This window comes from Nothobranchius furzeri, chromosome 5, assembly GCF_043380555.1.
Source record: "Nothobranchius furzeri strain GRZ-AD chromosome 5, NfurGRZ-RIMD1, whole genome shotgun sequence".
In the NCBI taxonomy this organism is placed as follows: Eukaryota; Metazoa; Chordata; class Actinopteri; order Cyprinodontiformes; family Nothobranchiidae; genus Nothobranchius; species Nothobranchius furzeri.
The window spans coordinates 30,560,741-30,577,802 of NC_091745.1; the positions used below are offsets into that span (position 1 = coordinate 30,560,741).

Here is a 17,062-nt window from a genome sequence, read left to right on the forward strand (position 1 = left end):
TTTGTAAGGTTGGAGAGCCGTGGTAGCAGCATCTTCCTCCGCACGGAGAAATGTGCTTGCTCTCGGAGTTAAAGTAGTGCAACGGGAGCGAAGGGCGATCCGTACAGCATCCTGTCGGGGAAAGAATCAGCCGCGGTCCGGGTGAAAGTGCGCGGTGTTCCGACAGCGGACAGGTAATGGGCAGGTTGCAGTGAGACAGGTAACGGTCACCTCTCATCAGCCGCAGCGACACAAAGCTGCTGTTTTGAAAATGAATTCGACAGGCGCGTGCTCGGTAAACTTTTCTCTTAAACTGCGCGTGCGCAGCGGCCACACGCTGAACACAAACAGCAAAAATCGGTGTGTGTGTGTTGTAAGTTTATTTTTGTAATTAACAAAACCATCACAAGCGATCTTTAATTCTCACCCTTTAGCAACAGCTCGGCCAGAATCTAGCAGGATTTTGTTTTATGGTTGACTGAAGGTGAGCTCCTCTGGAGCTCCACGAACAACTACTCAAACACCTCAGACTGAACGTTTAAGCGTTAATATCGTGTCTGCGTTTTGGGTTGGGTGTCGCTGTTTGTGGTTGCTGTATTTCTCGTTATTGTCATGTACATCTTTGCTTGACTGTTGCAACTTCTGTGGGGTAGAAACAGTTTGATGAGTTTTAGTAACAGTCAAGTAAGACATACTGCAGGCCTGACAAAAGCACAGGAAGATTTCCAGGAGGAAACGAGGTGTCTATATCCTCCACTGTATTGGACATGAACCTAGCACAACACAACATAATCAAGAGTCCTGAACAGCAACGATACAGTACCGAGCTTTCCGGTTTCACTTTCCTATCCCCATATGCTTCTCATCCAAATGTGTCCCACTCATGTCTTTTGCAGCTTATCATAAGATAAGTTGTCTCACTGTTGTGTTGCTGTAAACTCTCTGCAGGCTGATCCCAGTTTGGTTCTGGTTATGACATCCTAGACATCCACTCCACTGCTGTTGGATTTGTCTCAAGAAGACTCCGCCCCCACAGTCCTGTCCCGAGTCAGGACAAGACTACCCAGCCTCTGAGAGGAAGTGGAGGGAGCAGACAAAGAAGGGGGAGGAGGAGGAGGAGAGGCTGTTGAGGTCCTGAAAGTGAGGAGGATTTGCTCCGCCCCTCATCATGACACACTTGGAGGCTGAGTGTCTAAGTCTGGGCCTGCTGCCTGAGTGTGGCTCTCCTTCCCCACCTCTGGACCTCTCCCTGCAGGTGGACTGTGGCCCTGGGCCCACCAGTTCAACTCCAACGCCCACCCTGGCTCTCCTGTCCTCAGACTGTCCCACGCCTACACTCAGCTCGCTGGCAGCAGAGATCGCAGAGCCGCTGGTGATGTTGCCATGCGTGAAGAGCGAGCCAGAGGATGGAGAACTGGAGCCCATCCAGACCGTCGATCTGTCTGAGATTCAGCCGCTGTCCACTGCCGAGCTGGGCCATGATCAAATCAAGATGGAGATCAGTGGCCTCGACTACATTAAGTCAGAGCATCACGTTCACCATCATCTGGGCCCATTTCATCACAGCGACATCCCAGAACTGGAGTACAAGTCACACTATGAGCCCAGCTCGGTGTTCGACTACATTTCCCAGGTATACTTTCTGTCACTCCACTAAACTCTGTGACCAGAGTCATGTCCCATTAAAGATTAGGAAGTCAGCGTTCATCTCAGCTCGCACATCGTCTCTATTGAAACCTTCACTTGGAATGTCGGGAGTTGTTTTTGGAGCGTGGTCATGGTTTTGTCCTTGACTCCTGATAGATTTTGGTCATTCTGAAGAAAGAAATTTCTGTTGGAGTAGGAAACTAGACAACAACGCAGCCAGATCCAAAGTTTTATAAATGACAACAGAGCGCTCCCTCTTACAGAGTTAAGGTTTTTGTCTAGATGTGGTTCTGGTAAACAGTCTGGTGCAGGCCTGAGGCGACTTGAGTAAAACCCTTTAAATGAATGGTGTTGTTTTCAGTCAGCTGCTCCTGTTGTTTCTGAAAGTTATTTATTTATGCAGGGTTAGGGTTAGGAAGGATGCAGAAGTGAAACATCAAAGGTAAAATATTAGAAACTTGCCTTTTTACACGTGTGGTTTCAAACTGAACTCTGCATGTTAAAGTGGCCCAAATCAGACCTTTAAGTCCACATGGGACCCGGATCTGGCTATATGTAGTCCTAAATCATATTCTGATCACTTTGATTCTAAATTAACCCGATTTAATGTTTGACTTCAGTCAGAACATTCACTCATCATTGTCTGTGACCGTCCCCCCACTGAAGCCTGGGAGACAGAAAGAGCTGCTCCAGCAGAAGCAGAGAGACCACATGTTGTGTGTAATAAGTAATAAGTGTGTGTGTGTGTGTGTGTGTAGTCCTGCAGGTCATTTCAGTACCGTGGTAACATTTAATAACAGGGGTGGACATTAACTTCAAAACCAACCGGCCAGCCGGGCCGGTAACTCTGAATATTTACCGGCCCCGCCAAGAATCTACCGGCCCCGCTGGTCAGCTGCCAAAACGAGTCAAAATAACAACTGAACCGTTTTAAATGTAGTAAACCTTTATTTTGTACACATTCACAAACATAATAACGTATTCAAGTTTGAATTTGTTTGTTCCCTCAACAAAACACAATTTTGTCGTCGCATACTTCCGGCATACAACACAGTACATCACCAACTCCGCTTTGCTGTATTCGAGCCATTGGCTGTGTTCGAGATGAGCCAGTTCTGCGCAGATTAGACCAGCGGTGATCGGCGAGCGGTGCATGCCGGTTAGATTTGTGTCCAAATTGACGCCGACTTGCTCTGACGTCATGCATACGTAGGCAACGATAACCTTGTGAGATCAAGGCGGCCGCAGATTTTGGAGCAAGGCGCTGCAGTTGCTCTCCCTCAGCTGCAAAACCTAGATGATGATGGGAAACGCCTGGCTCTCACCTGATCTAAGATCTGATTGGTTCATATTTTGATCCAAACATCCGGTGGTAGAACATGAAATGTTAGTTGGTCACATGAATTCTGAAAATCATGTTACGTTGATGATGACAACAATATAGGCCATAAGGAGAAATGTGTTTTGTGTTCTTTTGTCACGTTTCCTATGAGCACACTGAAGCTACAGCTGCTAACCTTTACTTATTATTACAGTCATGTCTCCATATACAATATATGATATCCACAAGCACGTGAGGATGTGTTTCAGCTGCTAACAGGCACCAGAATTAAAATTGAAAATTGAACAAGTGTGAATGCTAACGCGATATCTTCATCCATCATGCAGGGAAAAACTAGTTCGTTCTCTTTCTCTCTCTCTCTGTCTCTCTGTCTCTCTGTCTCTCTCTCTCGTAGAGGAAGAGAGCTGAGGAAATGGAGGACACCAAGTAATTAAAAGAAAAAGCTGAGCCGAGGCGCGCCTCGAATGGGGAGCGTCTGATCTGAACTGAGGAGTGGCGAGCAGCGGCCGGACTTCGTGAGCCATTCGCTTCTCGGCGCTTCCGCGGCCGGTGTGTCCCCGGCGTTAAACGCCGGCTTTCAGCCACTCCCCCTGCTGCTTCCGTCTGTTTTCCAGGCGAGCCGCTACTCAACTCAAATACGGCCATTCTCCGCGCCTCCCGTCTTCTTTAAACCTCCAAGAATCATTTCACCTACGCACACGCTTCTCTGCTTCATACCGTTTCGAACTGTCTCGCTTCTCCTCACCAGTTTTAAAGCGTTTTGCCAGAGATTTCATCAAGAAATCCAATCCCTGTGGTGGCGCGATCTTCCTGCGTGCTTGTGTGTTTCTAGCGTGGTTCCACTTCGTCTTTAATAGTGAACTTATAGTTCACGTGACTATAACTAGAATCGTGCAGTACGTGGCTAGAGGCACGCAGGTTCACGCGCGCGAAACGAAAACGGCAGCTTCCTACAGGGCGGGGCCATGATGTAGGTGAAAGCCGGTGTGTAAATGACAAATAATGCTTGGGCGCCACCCGGGCGGTAAGTCGTCAAGTATTTACCGCCCGGCGAGAAAATTTAGCGCCATTGGCGCTCGGGCGCTTTAAAGGTCCACCCCTGAATAAGAAGAACCACACAGAAACACCAAAACTCAGTGAAAAATCAGATCTGAGCACCAGCACCTGCAGAGTGAACAGAGCCAGTTGTTAATGTTAGAAGTGGTTGTGTCCTGGTTCTGATCCATTACTGGCTCAGCTCTGTAGAGTTTTGTGGATGTGAGATTTGACCTGAATATGTATAGACTCAGCTGTTTCCTCGTTGCAGGTCACAGACACTCTGGAGTACATCAAGTCGGACCATCATGTGGACCTGCAGTGTTACTATGCCACCGAGCTGAGCTCCTTGAAGTCCGAGTACCCTGAATCCATGTCCACCCACCTGCAGCACAACGGCCTCGAGTCCATCCACATGGCTGAACTCCGCACCGAACTCAACAAGCTGCGGCCCGATGCCTTGCTCATGGAAACCATGGGCAAACAGGACCCTGAGTTTGGTGGGGGGCCGCTGTTTGAGCTGCATTCTGCTCAGGAGGACAAAGACTCAGGAGAGGGGCCTGCTAATGGAGCAGGAGGTCGAGCCACCAGCACCAAAAGCAAGAACCCTACCGTAAGAAAACCTCGAAACATGCAAGGGGAGAAACCCTTCTCCTGCACTCAGTGTGGAAAGAACTTCAGCACTCTTGGAAACCTGAAAACCCACCAGCGAATCCACACCGGCGAGCGGCCCTACACCTGCTCACAGTGTGGGAAGAGCTTTGGCCAAGCAGGGAACCTCAAACGCCACCAGCTGATCCACACAGGCCAAAAGCCCTACGTGTGTGCTCACTGCCCCAAAGGCTTCACCAAGGCCGACGACCTGCGCTCACACCAGCGGTTGCATACTGGCGAGCGCCCTTTCATCTGTACCACCTGTGGGAAGAGCTTCAGCCAGTCCAAGGAGCTGAAGGCGCATCACCTGAGCCACACAGGTGAGCGGCCATTCTGCTGTCAGCACTGCGGCAAGAGCTTCACCAAGGAGACGAGCTACCGCAACCACGTCCAGATTCACACTGGCGAGAAACCCTTCACCTGCTCACAGTGTGGCAAGACTTTCAGTAACTCAGGTGTCCTTAAAACCCACGAGAAGATCCACACAGGGGAGCGGCCGTTCGGCTGCACGCAGTGTGGGAAGAGCTTTGGCCGCCTTGGCCACCTGAAGGCGCACCAGCAGATCCACACGGGTGAGAGGCCGTACGCCTGCCCCCAGTGCGGGAAGACTTTTAGCCAGTCGGGTCACCTCAAAGCACACGAGCAGATTCACAAGCGAGAGCGGGCCGACACGGCAAGCACTAGCAGCGATGGCGGCAGCAGCAGCAGCAGTGCCATGGGCAGCGACAGCAGCTAAGACTGAACCTCCTGCAGAAACAAAGTATTATCCTTTTTTATAAAAAAAAAACAATATATAAAGTTTTCTTTATCTGTTTTCTTACATTTTCATACTTTTTGTGCTCTTTTACATTTTATGGTTGGGCTGAGTGGACAGACACTTATGCAAGAGTGTGTGTGTCCACGCTGCATACTGTGTGTCGGGGGGGGGGGGGGGGGGGGGGCTGTAGATAATCCATGAACTGGACCAGTTCTATAGAATCATGACTTATTTTTGGAGTACTTATGAAACACAAGCACAAACGTGTCAGCGACCAAGTTTAAGAAGTTTGTTATGTACTTTTAATTTTTTACTGAACCAGACCAGCAGCTGCTGACAGACCCTTCGGTGGTTTTGCTTTTGTGGGTCTGAAGGGCGCGCTCATCGACACCGGTAAGGTGTCCGTTTACAGTTCTCTTATTCACACACAGAGTACCTTAAGCCTAAAGATATGAAGTGTAAAGATGTTAAACCATGAGCTGGTTCCGTTCTTCCCTCTGAGGACTTCTGCATGGTTTCAGCTGGTGGCCGTCTGGTGATGTTTTAACTGACGAGTTTAGATCAGTGAGATGCAGCTTGTGGTTTGATGCAGATGATAATCACACAGGTTCTTCTGGGTCGTAGAAGTCAGAACCTTTGCATCACGGGGACTCCGTATTCAGCTTGTCGGGCTCAAAAGGAACAAACTCAGCAAAGAAGTCCCCACCCCTCCCTCCCCCACCTTGATCGCTCACTGTGTATACATCTAGTGATTTTGTCGTTCCTACGAAATGTAATAAAAGAATCTGAAGTCTGGCTGCTGCAGGATCCTCAGACGTTATTAAAGAAAATGATGACTCATCATATGTTGGGCTCGTCTGTCACTTTGTATCTGCCCACTTAGTAGGAGACGTTTGGACTTGGCAATGGTCTGAAAAGTTGATGGGAACTACCTGATGGAGCCTGATTAGAATTTATCAGGGGAAGGGAAGTGATGTAAACACAGGCCTCCACCTCACTTCCTGTTTAAAGCAGTTCTTCAGTGTTGGCAGGATTTGCCTCCTTCCTCACCTGCAGACTTCACCTGTGGAACCAGCCTCATCTGCTGGTCATCTAATGGCTCCGGTACCTGGACCTCGTCTACTCTGATATCTCAGCTGGCTTTAACCAGTCTGAGCTGTTGCTCTTCCACCGCAGAAACACAGTGGTGTCACTGGTTTAATGGCTCATCTCCATGGGTCGCTGGTTCTGCTGTTCAGATCTGTCCCACATTACCTGATGAACCCAACAGAACCCTGAATCTGGATTTTAAATGTGGTCACCTGCTCGTTTGGAACCGTTTTGGGAAAATGTGGTCGAAAGCAGTTCTGACCAAACATGGCTGGTTTGCTTCACGGGTTGCAGATTTGTGACACCTGCAGCCATTAGTGTTCCACCTGGACCAGGATGTGTCCCATTGAGACAGTTGTTAAAGTGCAAAGAACTGCTCCAAGGGTAGTAACTGGTTCTGACCCAGACCTGGTTCAGTTCAGAAAGCTGAAGGGAGCTGATGCTTTTTCTCCTGAGTCACCTAATTTAGTTATGTGAGCTCAGTGTTGCTGTGAGAACCAGATTCCTGGACAGACACCATCTTCAGCAGAACCTTTTTAGAGAAGGACACAGACACAACTGAGTTTACTTGAGTTTATTTTCTGATGTGTTTGCGTAGCAGTAAAGTTTCCGTCCTAAACTCAGATCTGATTAAAGTTCTCCACATGTCCACCTTCTAGTCGGTTTAATCTGCAGCAGTAATCAGACGTGGAAGTGGGAGGATGAGAAAAGCTCCTCTCTGGGTAAAGGTGTTCTTTGTTTCAGCAAGCAGGAAGGGGATAAGATGTGGCTTGACTCCGCCCCCTAGTTAGACAGACGTGATTGGCTTTAGCTTGTCTCCTCAATGACCTTTGTCACCACTGTTTTGGTGACTGTGGTTGTTGAAGATGAAGACGAGAGCCTGCAATGAGACAACAATGAAATCATTAAGTAGATGAGAGAAACTTTTGGCTCTGACCTGCGAGGACCAGGATTGGTCCAAACAAGAAGCTAGTTTTAATCGAATACATTTCTTCTGAAGAGAGTTAATTTCAAAATAAAACATTGTGTTCTGTGATCAGACCAGAACCAGTGCTCCCCATTCTTACCCAGATTTGGAGGATGCCGATACAGATGCTCCCTCTCCATCCAGCAGCCGTCTATACTCCGTGATCTCCAGCTCTAGTCTGGTCTTCATGTCCAGCAGCATCTGGTACTCCTGGTCTTGCCGCTCCAGGTCAGCCCTAAGGTGCACCAGCTGTTCCTCCAGAGAGCTCACCTGTATGAAACCAAGTATGAGTGCTGCAGTTCAGACCAGCCAACTCAGAACCCCGGAATAGTCCAGCTCACCTGCAACTGGTACTGGGCGAGGCGTGCGGCGTAACGGTTTTGCACATCGCTGAGTGAAACTTCTAGAGACGCTTTCTGTGAGGAGACCACAGAGTCAGAACATGAACCAAACCCCTTTCAGACCGCTTATCCTCCACAACTGTCTCTCACCATGCTGAGCTGAGACTGAAGCTCGATTTCCAGAGCCTGAAGCTGGCTCTTCACTTCCTTCACCTCGGTTGTTGAAGTCTTCAGAGTCATTTCTGTGGTGGCGACCTCCTTGGTGAGAGCCTCTGACTGAAGGGATGAGAAATTGACATCAACCTGAAGCTCTGCAGGTTTTGTCTCATGATTCCTCTTGCCCAGGTCCTACCTTGGCCTGGAACCAGCCCTCAAGCTCTTTGCGACTTTTGGCAGCGACGGCTTCGTAGTGTTCTCTGATCTCCTCCATGACCTTTGTGAGATCTTCCTGGGGAGCAGCGTCTACTTCTACGTTCACTGTTCCGCTCACCTGGGTGCGCATGGATGCCAGATCCTAGGGGGGTGGGGGGGGACTGATGATGGTATTCACACCAAAACCAACAACCGGTGTCCACTAGGGTCTAGGTACCTCCTCATGGTTCCTCTTCATAGATTCTAGCTCATCCTTCAGACTCTCGATCTGCATGCTTAAGTCTGTCTTTGCCATGCTAACTTCTCCCATCAGCATCTTCAGCCCGGCAATATCAGCCTCCACCGACTGACGCATGGCCAACTCGTTCTCATACCTGCACAGAGTTCAGAACCAAGGATCACAACCAGAGTTAATTACATCAGAGGAACAAACACTGGGACACAATAACAATCAGTTTCTGAAAAACATAAAACAAATTCTTTTTCTCCAGAATCCCTTTGTGGCTCTTAAGTAATTTAATTACTTATAAAAGATCTAAAGCTTTACTAAAAGGGGAAAATCTTTAAAAATTTTCAGAATAAATTGATAAAATAAGTGTTTTTTCTTTCCTACATGTTAAAGGACTTTAAAATTTTAGCAAAAATAAAATTTGGGACTGCTGGAATAAATCCTGAAATCAAATTGCTGAGTGCAGCCAGCAGAGGGCGTGCTGCTGCTTCTGACCTCCAGTGGAAGAGCTCCTGTTATAATTCTACCAATAATTAAATATTTCAAACATAAAGTTGATTCTTTAGAATAAACAGACTAAAAAAGAGAGAAAAAAACAAACAAACAAACATGTCAGGAGTGATCAAGTGACTGACTTGATTCTGAAGTCGTCCTGAGCCAGTTTGGCGTTGTCGATGCTCAGCAGGACGGTTCCTTTGGCGATGATGGCATCCTGGATCTGAAATCAGTGACATGTTGTTACTAAAAGTAAACAACCATTACATGAATTAGAAGCAATGAATAGAAACATAATGTGGATGATGAGGAGGAAAGAAACACCCCAGAGAAGCTGATTGTGAGATGAGAATGTTTAAGTGTCATCGTGTTTTGGGTGTGGCAGCTTCGCCTGGATCGCTTACACAGGTCATTCACCTGAGAGTGATGTCCAGTCACTGGCAGCCCAGAGTCATTTCTCACAGCCTCAAATTACTGAACAGATTTCTGCTTTGTTGTTAGTGCTTTGTGTGGAAGACAAGCTGCTGCAGTTCAAACCGTTTTTGTTTTTAAAACTAAAAGTTTGTGGGAAAGTAACACAAAATCAGTTCAGATTAAAGCTCCACATTCTGGACTTCTTATGGAATTTGTGTACAGATTGAAACCAGAGTCTGGTCCCTTATCCTTACCTTGCCCTGAAGTTCTGCAATAATGATGTAGAAGGCGCTGTAGTCCCGGGCCGAGGGGCTGATCTTGGACTCCGCAAACTCTTTGATCTTCAGCTCCAGCTGGGCATTGGCTTTCTCCAGCGCCGCCACCTTACTCAGATAGGATGCCAGGCGGTCGTTCAGGTTCTGCATGGTGAACTTCTCATTGCCGATTAAGCTGTCATCCCCTCCAGCTCCACCACCAAAGCCACCTCCAAAACCTGCACCTGCTCCTCCACCAAAGCCTGCACCTGCACCACCACCAAAGCCTGCACCTGCACCACCACCAAAACCTGCACCAGCTCCTCCACCAAAGCCAAAACCTCCACCTCCAGCAGAGAAGCTTCGGCTGGCCTGGGAGACCCTCACACCACCGCCTCCTGCCCCTCCGGCCACACTGAATGAGCTCATGCCTCGGCCAGATCCAAAGGATGCTCTGCCCAGACCGCCGCCCAGTCCGGAGCTCCGGGAGGAGGAGGAGGAAGAGTACATCATGGTCGTCATGATGAAGCAGAAGGAGAGGTGCTTGCTTGTCTGTCTTCTCGGGAGCAAGAGAGGAGAGAAGTGAGGAAAAGAGGAGCGGATTGCTGCTTTTAAAGATCTCCAGGTGGCAGGGCTACAGGTGAGGGGGCAGGGCTAAGATCCACACCCACAGAGAAGGAACGTGAGAAGGTTGATTCTGTTTCTGCTCTTCACCAGTTTATTGGTGTTTTTATGACATTTAAGACAGTAATTTTTTAATTGTGCCATTTAAAAATATTTTCCTGATTACTAAGCTAACAGTGGAACAGGCTGACAACCCGCAGCTGGAGAACCCAGAGGGGATCAGAACATTTTACCTTTAGGAGGAGCTGAACTGGAAGGGTTCTGATCTGACAGCATGTTCGGAGTTGACTCTTGTTTTCTAGAGTTTTTAATCAAACTGTGATGTCTGACCTTTAGAAGCACCAAACCCCGAGAGAGAGATGCGCTAGGTCTTGCACAGCTGCTGAAATGCATCAAGAACCCTTGAAGGAACAGACCCCTGAGTGCAGATCTCAGTTTGATCCATTGAAACTCCACCTCAGAACTTTCAGGACTTAAAGGATCTGCTGTTGCTGGAGCCAGAATCCCATCAGAACTTCAGAATTCCAGTGGAGTCCAGGAGAAGATGGGTCAGAACTGACCTGCTTGATGGTGGCCATAGTGTTATGGCAGGGCGGTATGTGTATTAAATTGAAATGACTCGATGCAGGGCTCACCTGCAGCTAATAATCAGAAGCCGTGATTAACGACCAGAACTTGTGAATACCTGCAGCTTTGCTGGCCTGGCTGCGACCCGGATGATGTAACTTTGGTATTGTCTTGCTGCCGGCGTTAAACCTTTTCTCAGCACAAAGAGCTCTCAGTGAGATGCTTCAGGATCTGAAACAGCCTCCGGCCCCAAGCACTCACCTGTCACTTCACAATGTCCCCACTCAGGCATTTGCTATGGGAAAATGCCCCTGGCTGCTGTTGCCATAGTGATGAACCTCAAAGTGTTTCACAGAGAAACAAGCCTGTAGAATATACTGGGGGGACAAGTGTGCCCAGGTGTGTGCTGGTGTGAAGCAACAGAAAGCTTCTTTAATCCTCTGTTTGTTTAAGAGAAAGAAAAAATTTTCTAATTGAAGCTTCGAGGATGCAGATTTCCAACAGAGCCACACCCAAATGCACAACTAAGATTCTGGCTCCTGGGGTGAATGGTTGCTCATTGATCGTTTGTGGTGACTCAGACCCAGACACTAACCCTGATCCTGACTGTGGCCTTCACAACAACCAGGACCCTGATCTTAATGCAGACTCTGACCCTGCCTGACACTTACATAGATGCTGAACCTGATTCAAATCCTCATAACTCTGATCCTGACCTTTATTGGTAAATGTCCTGCACTTGTTTATGTTTATCGTCGTCGTCGTTGTCTTCCTCCGCTTATCCGGGTCGCGGGGGCAGCATCCCAACTAGGGAGCTCCAGACCGTCCTCTCCCCGGCCACCTCCACCAGCTCCTCCGGCAGGACCCCGAGGCGTTCCCGGACCAGATTAGAGATGTAACCTCTCCAACGTGTCCTGGGTCGACCCGGGGGCCTCCTGCCGGCAGGACATGCCCGAAACACCTCCCCAGGGAGGCGTCCAGGAGGCATCCTGACCAGATGCCCAAACCACCTCAACTGGCTCCTTTCGATCCGGAGGAGCAGCAGTTCTACTCCGAGTCCCTCCCGAATGTCCGAGCTCCTCACCCTATCTCTAAGGCTGAGCCCGGCCACCCTACGGAAGAAACTCATTTCGGCCGCTTGTATCCGCGATCTCGTTCTTTCGGTCATTACCCAAAGCTCATGACCATAGGTGAGGATTGGGACGTAGATCGACCGGTAAATCGAGAGCCTGGCTTTCTGGCTCAGCTCCCTCTTCCCCACGACAGATCGGCTCAGCGTCCGCATCACTGCAGACGCCGAACCAATCCGCCTGTCGATCTCCCGATCCCTCCTACCCTCACTCGTGAACAAGACCCCGAGATACTTAAACTCCTCCACTTGAGGTAGGACCTCTCCCCCGACCCGGAGTTGGCAAGCCACACTTTTCTGGTCGAGGTATTTATTTAGCAGACGCTTTTATCCAAAGCGACTTACAATTTATAACCTATAGGGCATGTTGTGATCTGTGGGGGAAACCGGAGTACCCGGAGGAAACCCACGCATGCATGGGGAGAACACGCAACTCCACGCAGAAAGGCCGCAGCCGAGTTTCGAACCTGCAACTGTGCTAACTGCGCCACCATGCAGCCCACTTGTATAGTGCTATTCTAAGTCAGAGGACTCCAAAGCGCTTTACACCACAGTCAGTCATTCATCCTTTCACACACTGATGGTGATGAGCTACATTGTAGCCACAGCTGCCCATGGGAACACTGACAGAAGCTTAGCTGCCAACGGTCACTCTGACCCAGGGGTGCAGATAGGATTTTCAAACTGGGGGGGACAAAGTTCCAATGTACCCTCCCCCAAACACATACACACGCACACACGCACGTACACATACACAAGCAATTGCAAGAGCCTTAACTAGAGCTCAGTCAGTTTGTGTAATTTCATCCAATGGTTTACGTAAAAACTAACACTATCATATACGTGTTTGAAGCCATTATGGAATGGAGCGCTGGCAACAAAGCTCTGCTTGATCAACACTATCCAAGTCAGTCATTTGTTATTCTCCCAATCAATCACTAACCAAAACCTCATGCTTTATGCTAAACATGTTTTATTTAAACATTAACTGATTTTCAGCATACCAAACTTTACAGAAAACATAATCAGAATCAGAAAAAGCTTTATTGCCAGCGCTCCAGCGAACCACAGCATAGGAACTTGACTCCGCAGCACAGCCTGACCAAGGTTACACACACACACATGTAGACAGAACAGAAACAGGCAGACCACGAGAGCAGCCATAACAGCTATGTAAAAAATTACACATAAAATATAATAAAAAACGATATTCACTTATCACTTAGAGCCGTGGTTCCCAAACTTTTCAGTCTCTGACCAACAAAATAAAAATTTATGAGGCCTAACACCCTGACTCTTGTTTCTGTTAGTTGAAAAAGTGGCACAATGAGAACACAATCAACATCAATAGCCAATATATATTGACCAATATATTTGCTTTTATTTATAAAAATTAGTCGCTTTCTAATTGCCATTAGAGATATTAACATTTCTGATATTTGCATTTTTTTCTCAAGAGAATTTCAAGACCCCACACTTACATGTTTTTGACGCCAAGTGGGGTCCCATCCCCAACCTTGAGAACTACTCAGAGTGCCTTGCATACCCATTAACTCTCTCTCTCTCTCTCTCTCTCTCTCTCTCTCTGTGTGTATATATATATATATATATATATATATATATATATATATATATATATATATATATATATATATATATGTATATAAAGTATAAAAGCATGTTTTCCACAAGACAGTTTTAAATTCACTCAGGCAAACAAATGAGCGGTCCAAAAAAAGATTAAGTAAAGGACCCAAAAACCTCTCTCCTTCTTTCAGTCCCTTCTACATACTGCTGGGCAATTTCGCGTCTGTTTAAACTGTCCAGCCCTTTGGGTGCCAGAGTTTTCACAAGAAAATATTTAATTTTGACATGAATTTTTCAAAAGGTTGTACCTTGGAAATAGTTTGAGATAAAGCTAAACTATAGAAGAGAAAAATCTTCAGTAGGACCTAAAGTTTGTGTTGGGAGCAAATTCACTCATCTAATTTGCGTATTTGAGGGGTCAATCTAAATCTGGGGGGGACAGATCCCCCCCCCAGAGAGCTTTGTTTTCTCCTTCCTGTTAATAATGACCTAAAGGCTGTCATCACAGCAACCTAGGCTTCCATTACACCTTAGCAAGCTGATGACCTCTATGCCACACCACATTGATGCAGTAGTTAATGAAAAATAGGTCCAACCAAGTACAGAGTGCACAGAAATTAACACAATAAAGAAGCCTAGCATTCCTGCATTAAACATTCATTATTTGATCTTATAGATTATTCTAGTTTTTTTAGATATAATTTTGGGTTTTCTTATGTACAAGCTATAATCATCAAAATGACAAGAAAACAACTGTTCCATCTTTATTGTCTTCAGTATCCCAGAGGAACTTAGCAGAGGGCAATGTTTTCCTTTCTAGCCCTTCACAAATTGATGGTCTAGCTCATAGAGTTACTTCTTTGTGTGTGGCATTAGATGGTGTTGCCCCTTTAAAAAGAAAGGCACAGGAAGTTGGCTCCCTGGTTTAATTCTGAACTGTGTAATTTAAAACAGAACTCTAGAAAATTGGAGAGAACATGGCGCTCTAAACACCAGGAGGACTCCTACTTATCCTGGAAAAATAGTCTAGTGCTTTATAAAAATAAGCTTCGGCAAGCTAGAACTGCATATTTTTTATTGCTAATTGAGAAAAATAAGAATAATAATTTTCAGTACAAACTTACACAGAATCAAACTCTGAACCATCTATTCCCTTAGCTTTCAGAAATTATTTAAAGATGCATTTCCTTTGGTTACTGCCCCCATTCTAGATATAATCAATCTATCCTTAGTAAATTCAATTCAATTCAAGTTTATTTATATAGCGCCAAATCACGACAAGAGTCGTCTCAAGGCACTTCACATAATAAACATTCCAATTCAGGACAGTTCATTAAGCCAATCAGAAATAATGTTTCCTATATAAGGAACCCAGCAAATTGCATCAAGTCACTGACTAGTGTCAGTGACTTTACAGCGATCCTCATACTAAGCAAGCATAAAGCGACAGTGGAGAGGAAAACTCCCTTTTAACAGGAAGAAACCTCCAGAGAATCCTGGCTCAGTATAAGCAGCCATCCTCCACGACTCACTGGGGATGGAGAAGACAGAGCAGACACACACACACACACACACACACACACACACACACACACACACACACACACACACCATAGACTGTACATACTGGACAAACGGATTCCATAGACTCCAATAACACGTTTTTTGTCCATAATGGGAGGTGGCCACCACCGCCATTTTGACCATGTCACAGGTTCCGTCCAGCCCAGACAATTCCATAAAAGGGAAGAGAGGAGGCGCTGAGGGTGGGGCTGTAAGGCTGGGCTCGAGTGACGACACCCGTGCGAACTAGCTACGAGCTAACCTGAAGCTAACCCTGGCTAACCCAAAGCTAACGCGGAGGTGGGAGCCGAGCTAACGGATGTAGCCACCTAGCTTCAACCCAACCGGAGCTAACTGGAACACCCATCGACCTGAACCTCACACGGAGTTTAGGTGGAGGTTTTCGGCACCTGTTAGTGATAAGTACCTGGATTAACAAAGTATTGAATCGGTAAGTTTATAATTTATTTCCGTAATGAAAACATTTTGCTGTGAGCAAGTTTTCAGTACCGTATCTTCCGGGCTATCGCTCCTGAGTCGCACCAGCCATTAAATGTATAATGAAGAAGAGAAAATATATTTAAGTCGTATTTTGGGGGGACATTTCATTATCTTTCTTACAAAATCTGAGACCAAGCGTTTCACATTGCAACACAAGCACCGGTAACCATAACAAAATGAACAACAGCCTGCAGAGGAGAGGATGGCAGTGTTTCAAACCCTCCCGGCCGGCGAGGAGAGCTCATTCCTGGACTGGAGCCGGCCCTCAGCACCCCGCCACAGGCTCTAACAGATGCTGGCGGTGTTTGAAACCCTCCCAACGGGACAGGGGAACTCATTCTTGGGCGGGTCGGAGTCGGCCGGCAGCAGCGCGGTGTAGCCTACATATTTTGTTATATAAGTCGCTCCGGAGTATAAGTAGCAGGACCAGCCAGAATATGTAAAAAAGTGCGAGTTATAGTCCGGAAAATACGGCAGTTATTAGTATTCGAGCTAAATTAGCAGCCTAAATACATTTCATATATTTCCAAAACGTAATACTTGTTTGTATCTTGTACAGCCAACTAGTCTTTATTCTGGACTCAGTACAATTTACCAAAAGTAAAGAGACATTCTACAGATGAAGTAAGCACAAGATAACTTACCGGAAGACACGGAATTATCATGAGAACCAGAACAAGACAGCCTGATAACAGTCATGTGAAAATAACAGTTAAAAAGTATGTATGTATAATAGAAATAAAAATATATTAAAATTAGTGTAACTCACTGTGATCCAAACAATAAATCAGCCATAGCTGATTAGTAAATATGACATGAGGTCTGGGAGTTTTTAATTTTCATTTTTATTTTTTTGTTAGATCTGTTTAAATGTCACCATGGCAGCCTGTGTCTCCAACATCAGCTACACAAAGCAGCAACTGTAAGTTCCACATACCTGTCTCACCACTTCATGTATGGTTTTGTACTTTAAACAATTATGACAAACCTGTTATTTTTTTCTCCATAGCCATTTGGATCATTGGAGACAGCTACGTGAGGCGTGGTGCCCAGAGAGCTGCAGAGACCGTTGGAGACAACCTTGGCCTCCCTGACGTCTGTGTCTCCTGGTTCGGTTGGGGCGGACCATCGACATACATACATGTGCCGACACTTTGCGCCCTGTTTTATAAAATGTAGTGTTAAAAATAAATGTTTTTGCTCAATTACTGGAATTTCTTTGGTTAAGACAAAAGTGAGGAATAATCATTTACAAGTTATTTGTACAACAGGCCCATTTACAAGTTATTTGTACAACAGGCCCATTTTAAATCCCAACAGTTTCTTAGCAGACAATAGAAATGTGTTCTTTACTAACTTTACTTGGTTTAAAAATCTTACTAAAATAGTGCCGTATTGCAAAACCCAATCATACTTATGTAAACATTAGCTTTGTAGATATTTTTTACAGATATATATTTGTGTGCAACAAAAACCAAACTTGAATAATTTGTCATTCTTTATTGAAAAACAACAA

General features: G+C 46.4%; 2 protein-coding genes across 2 annotated transcripts; one reads left to right on the forward strand and one right to left on the reverse strand.

Moving 5' to 3' along the window:
* Positions 1-951: 951 nt before the first annotated feature.
* On the forward strand, positions 952-5,594 carry si:dkeyp-113d7.1 (zinc finger protein 135). Its single transcript, XM_015940773.3, has 2 exons — positions 952-1,612; positions 4,275-5,594. The coding sequence occupies exons 1-2, from the start codon at positions 1,148-1,150 to the stop codon at positions 5,391-5,393; spliced, it is 1,584 nt and encodes a 527-aa protein (XP_015796259.1). The 5' UTR covers positions 952-1,147; the 3' UTR covers positions 5,394-5,594.
* A 1,468-nt stretch (positions 5,595-7,062) lies between these two features.
* LOC107372554 (keratin, type I cytoskeletal 50 kDa) lies at positions 7,063-10,240 on the reverse strand. Its single transcript, XM_015940775.3, has 8 exons — positions 9,576-10,240; positions 9,048-9,130; positions 8,401-8,557; positions 8,164-8,325; positions 7,962-8,087; positions 7,812-7,886; positions 7,571-7,740; positions 7,063-7,383 (listed from the first exon to the last, which is right to left on the reverse strand). The coding sequence occupies exons 1-8, from the start codon at positions 10,095-10,097 to the stop codon at positions 7,311-7,313; spliced, it is 1,368 nt and encodes a 455-aa protein (XP_015796261.3). The 5' UTR covers positions 10,098-10,240; the 3' UTR covers positions 7,063-7,310.
* Positions 10,241-17,062: the final 6,822 nt, after the last annotated feature.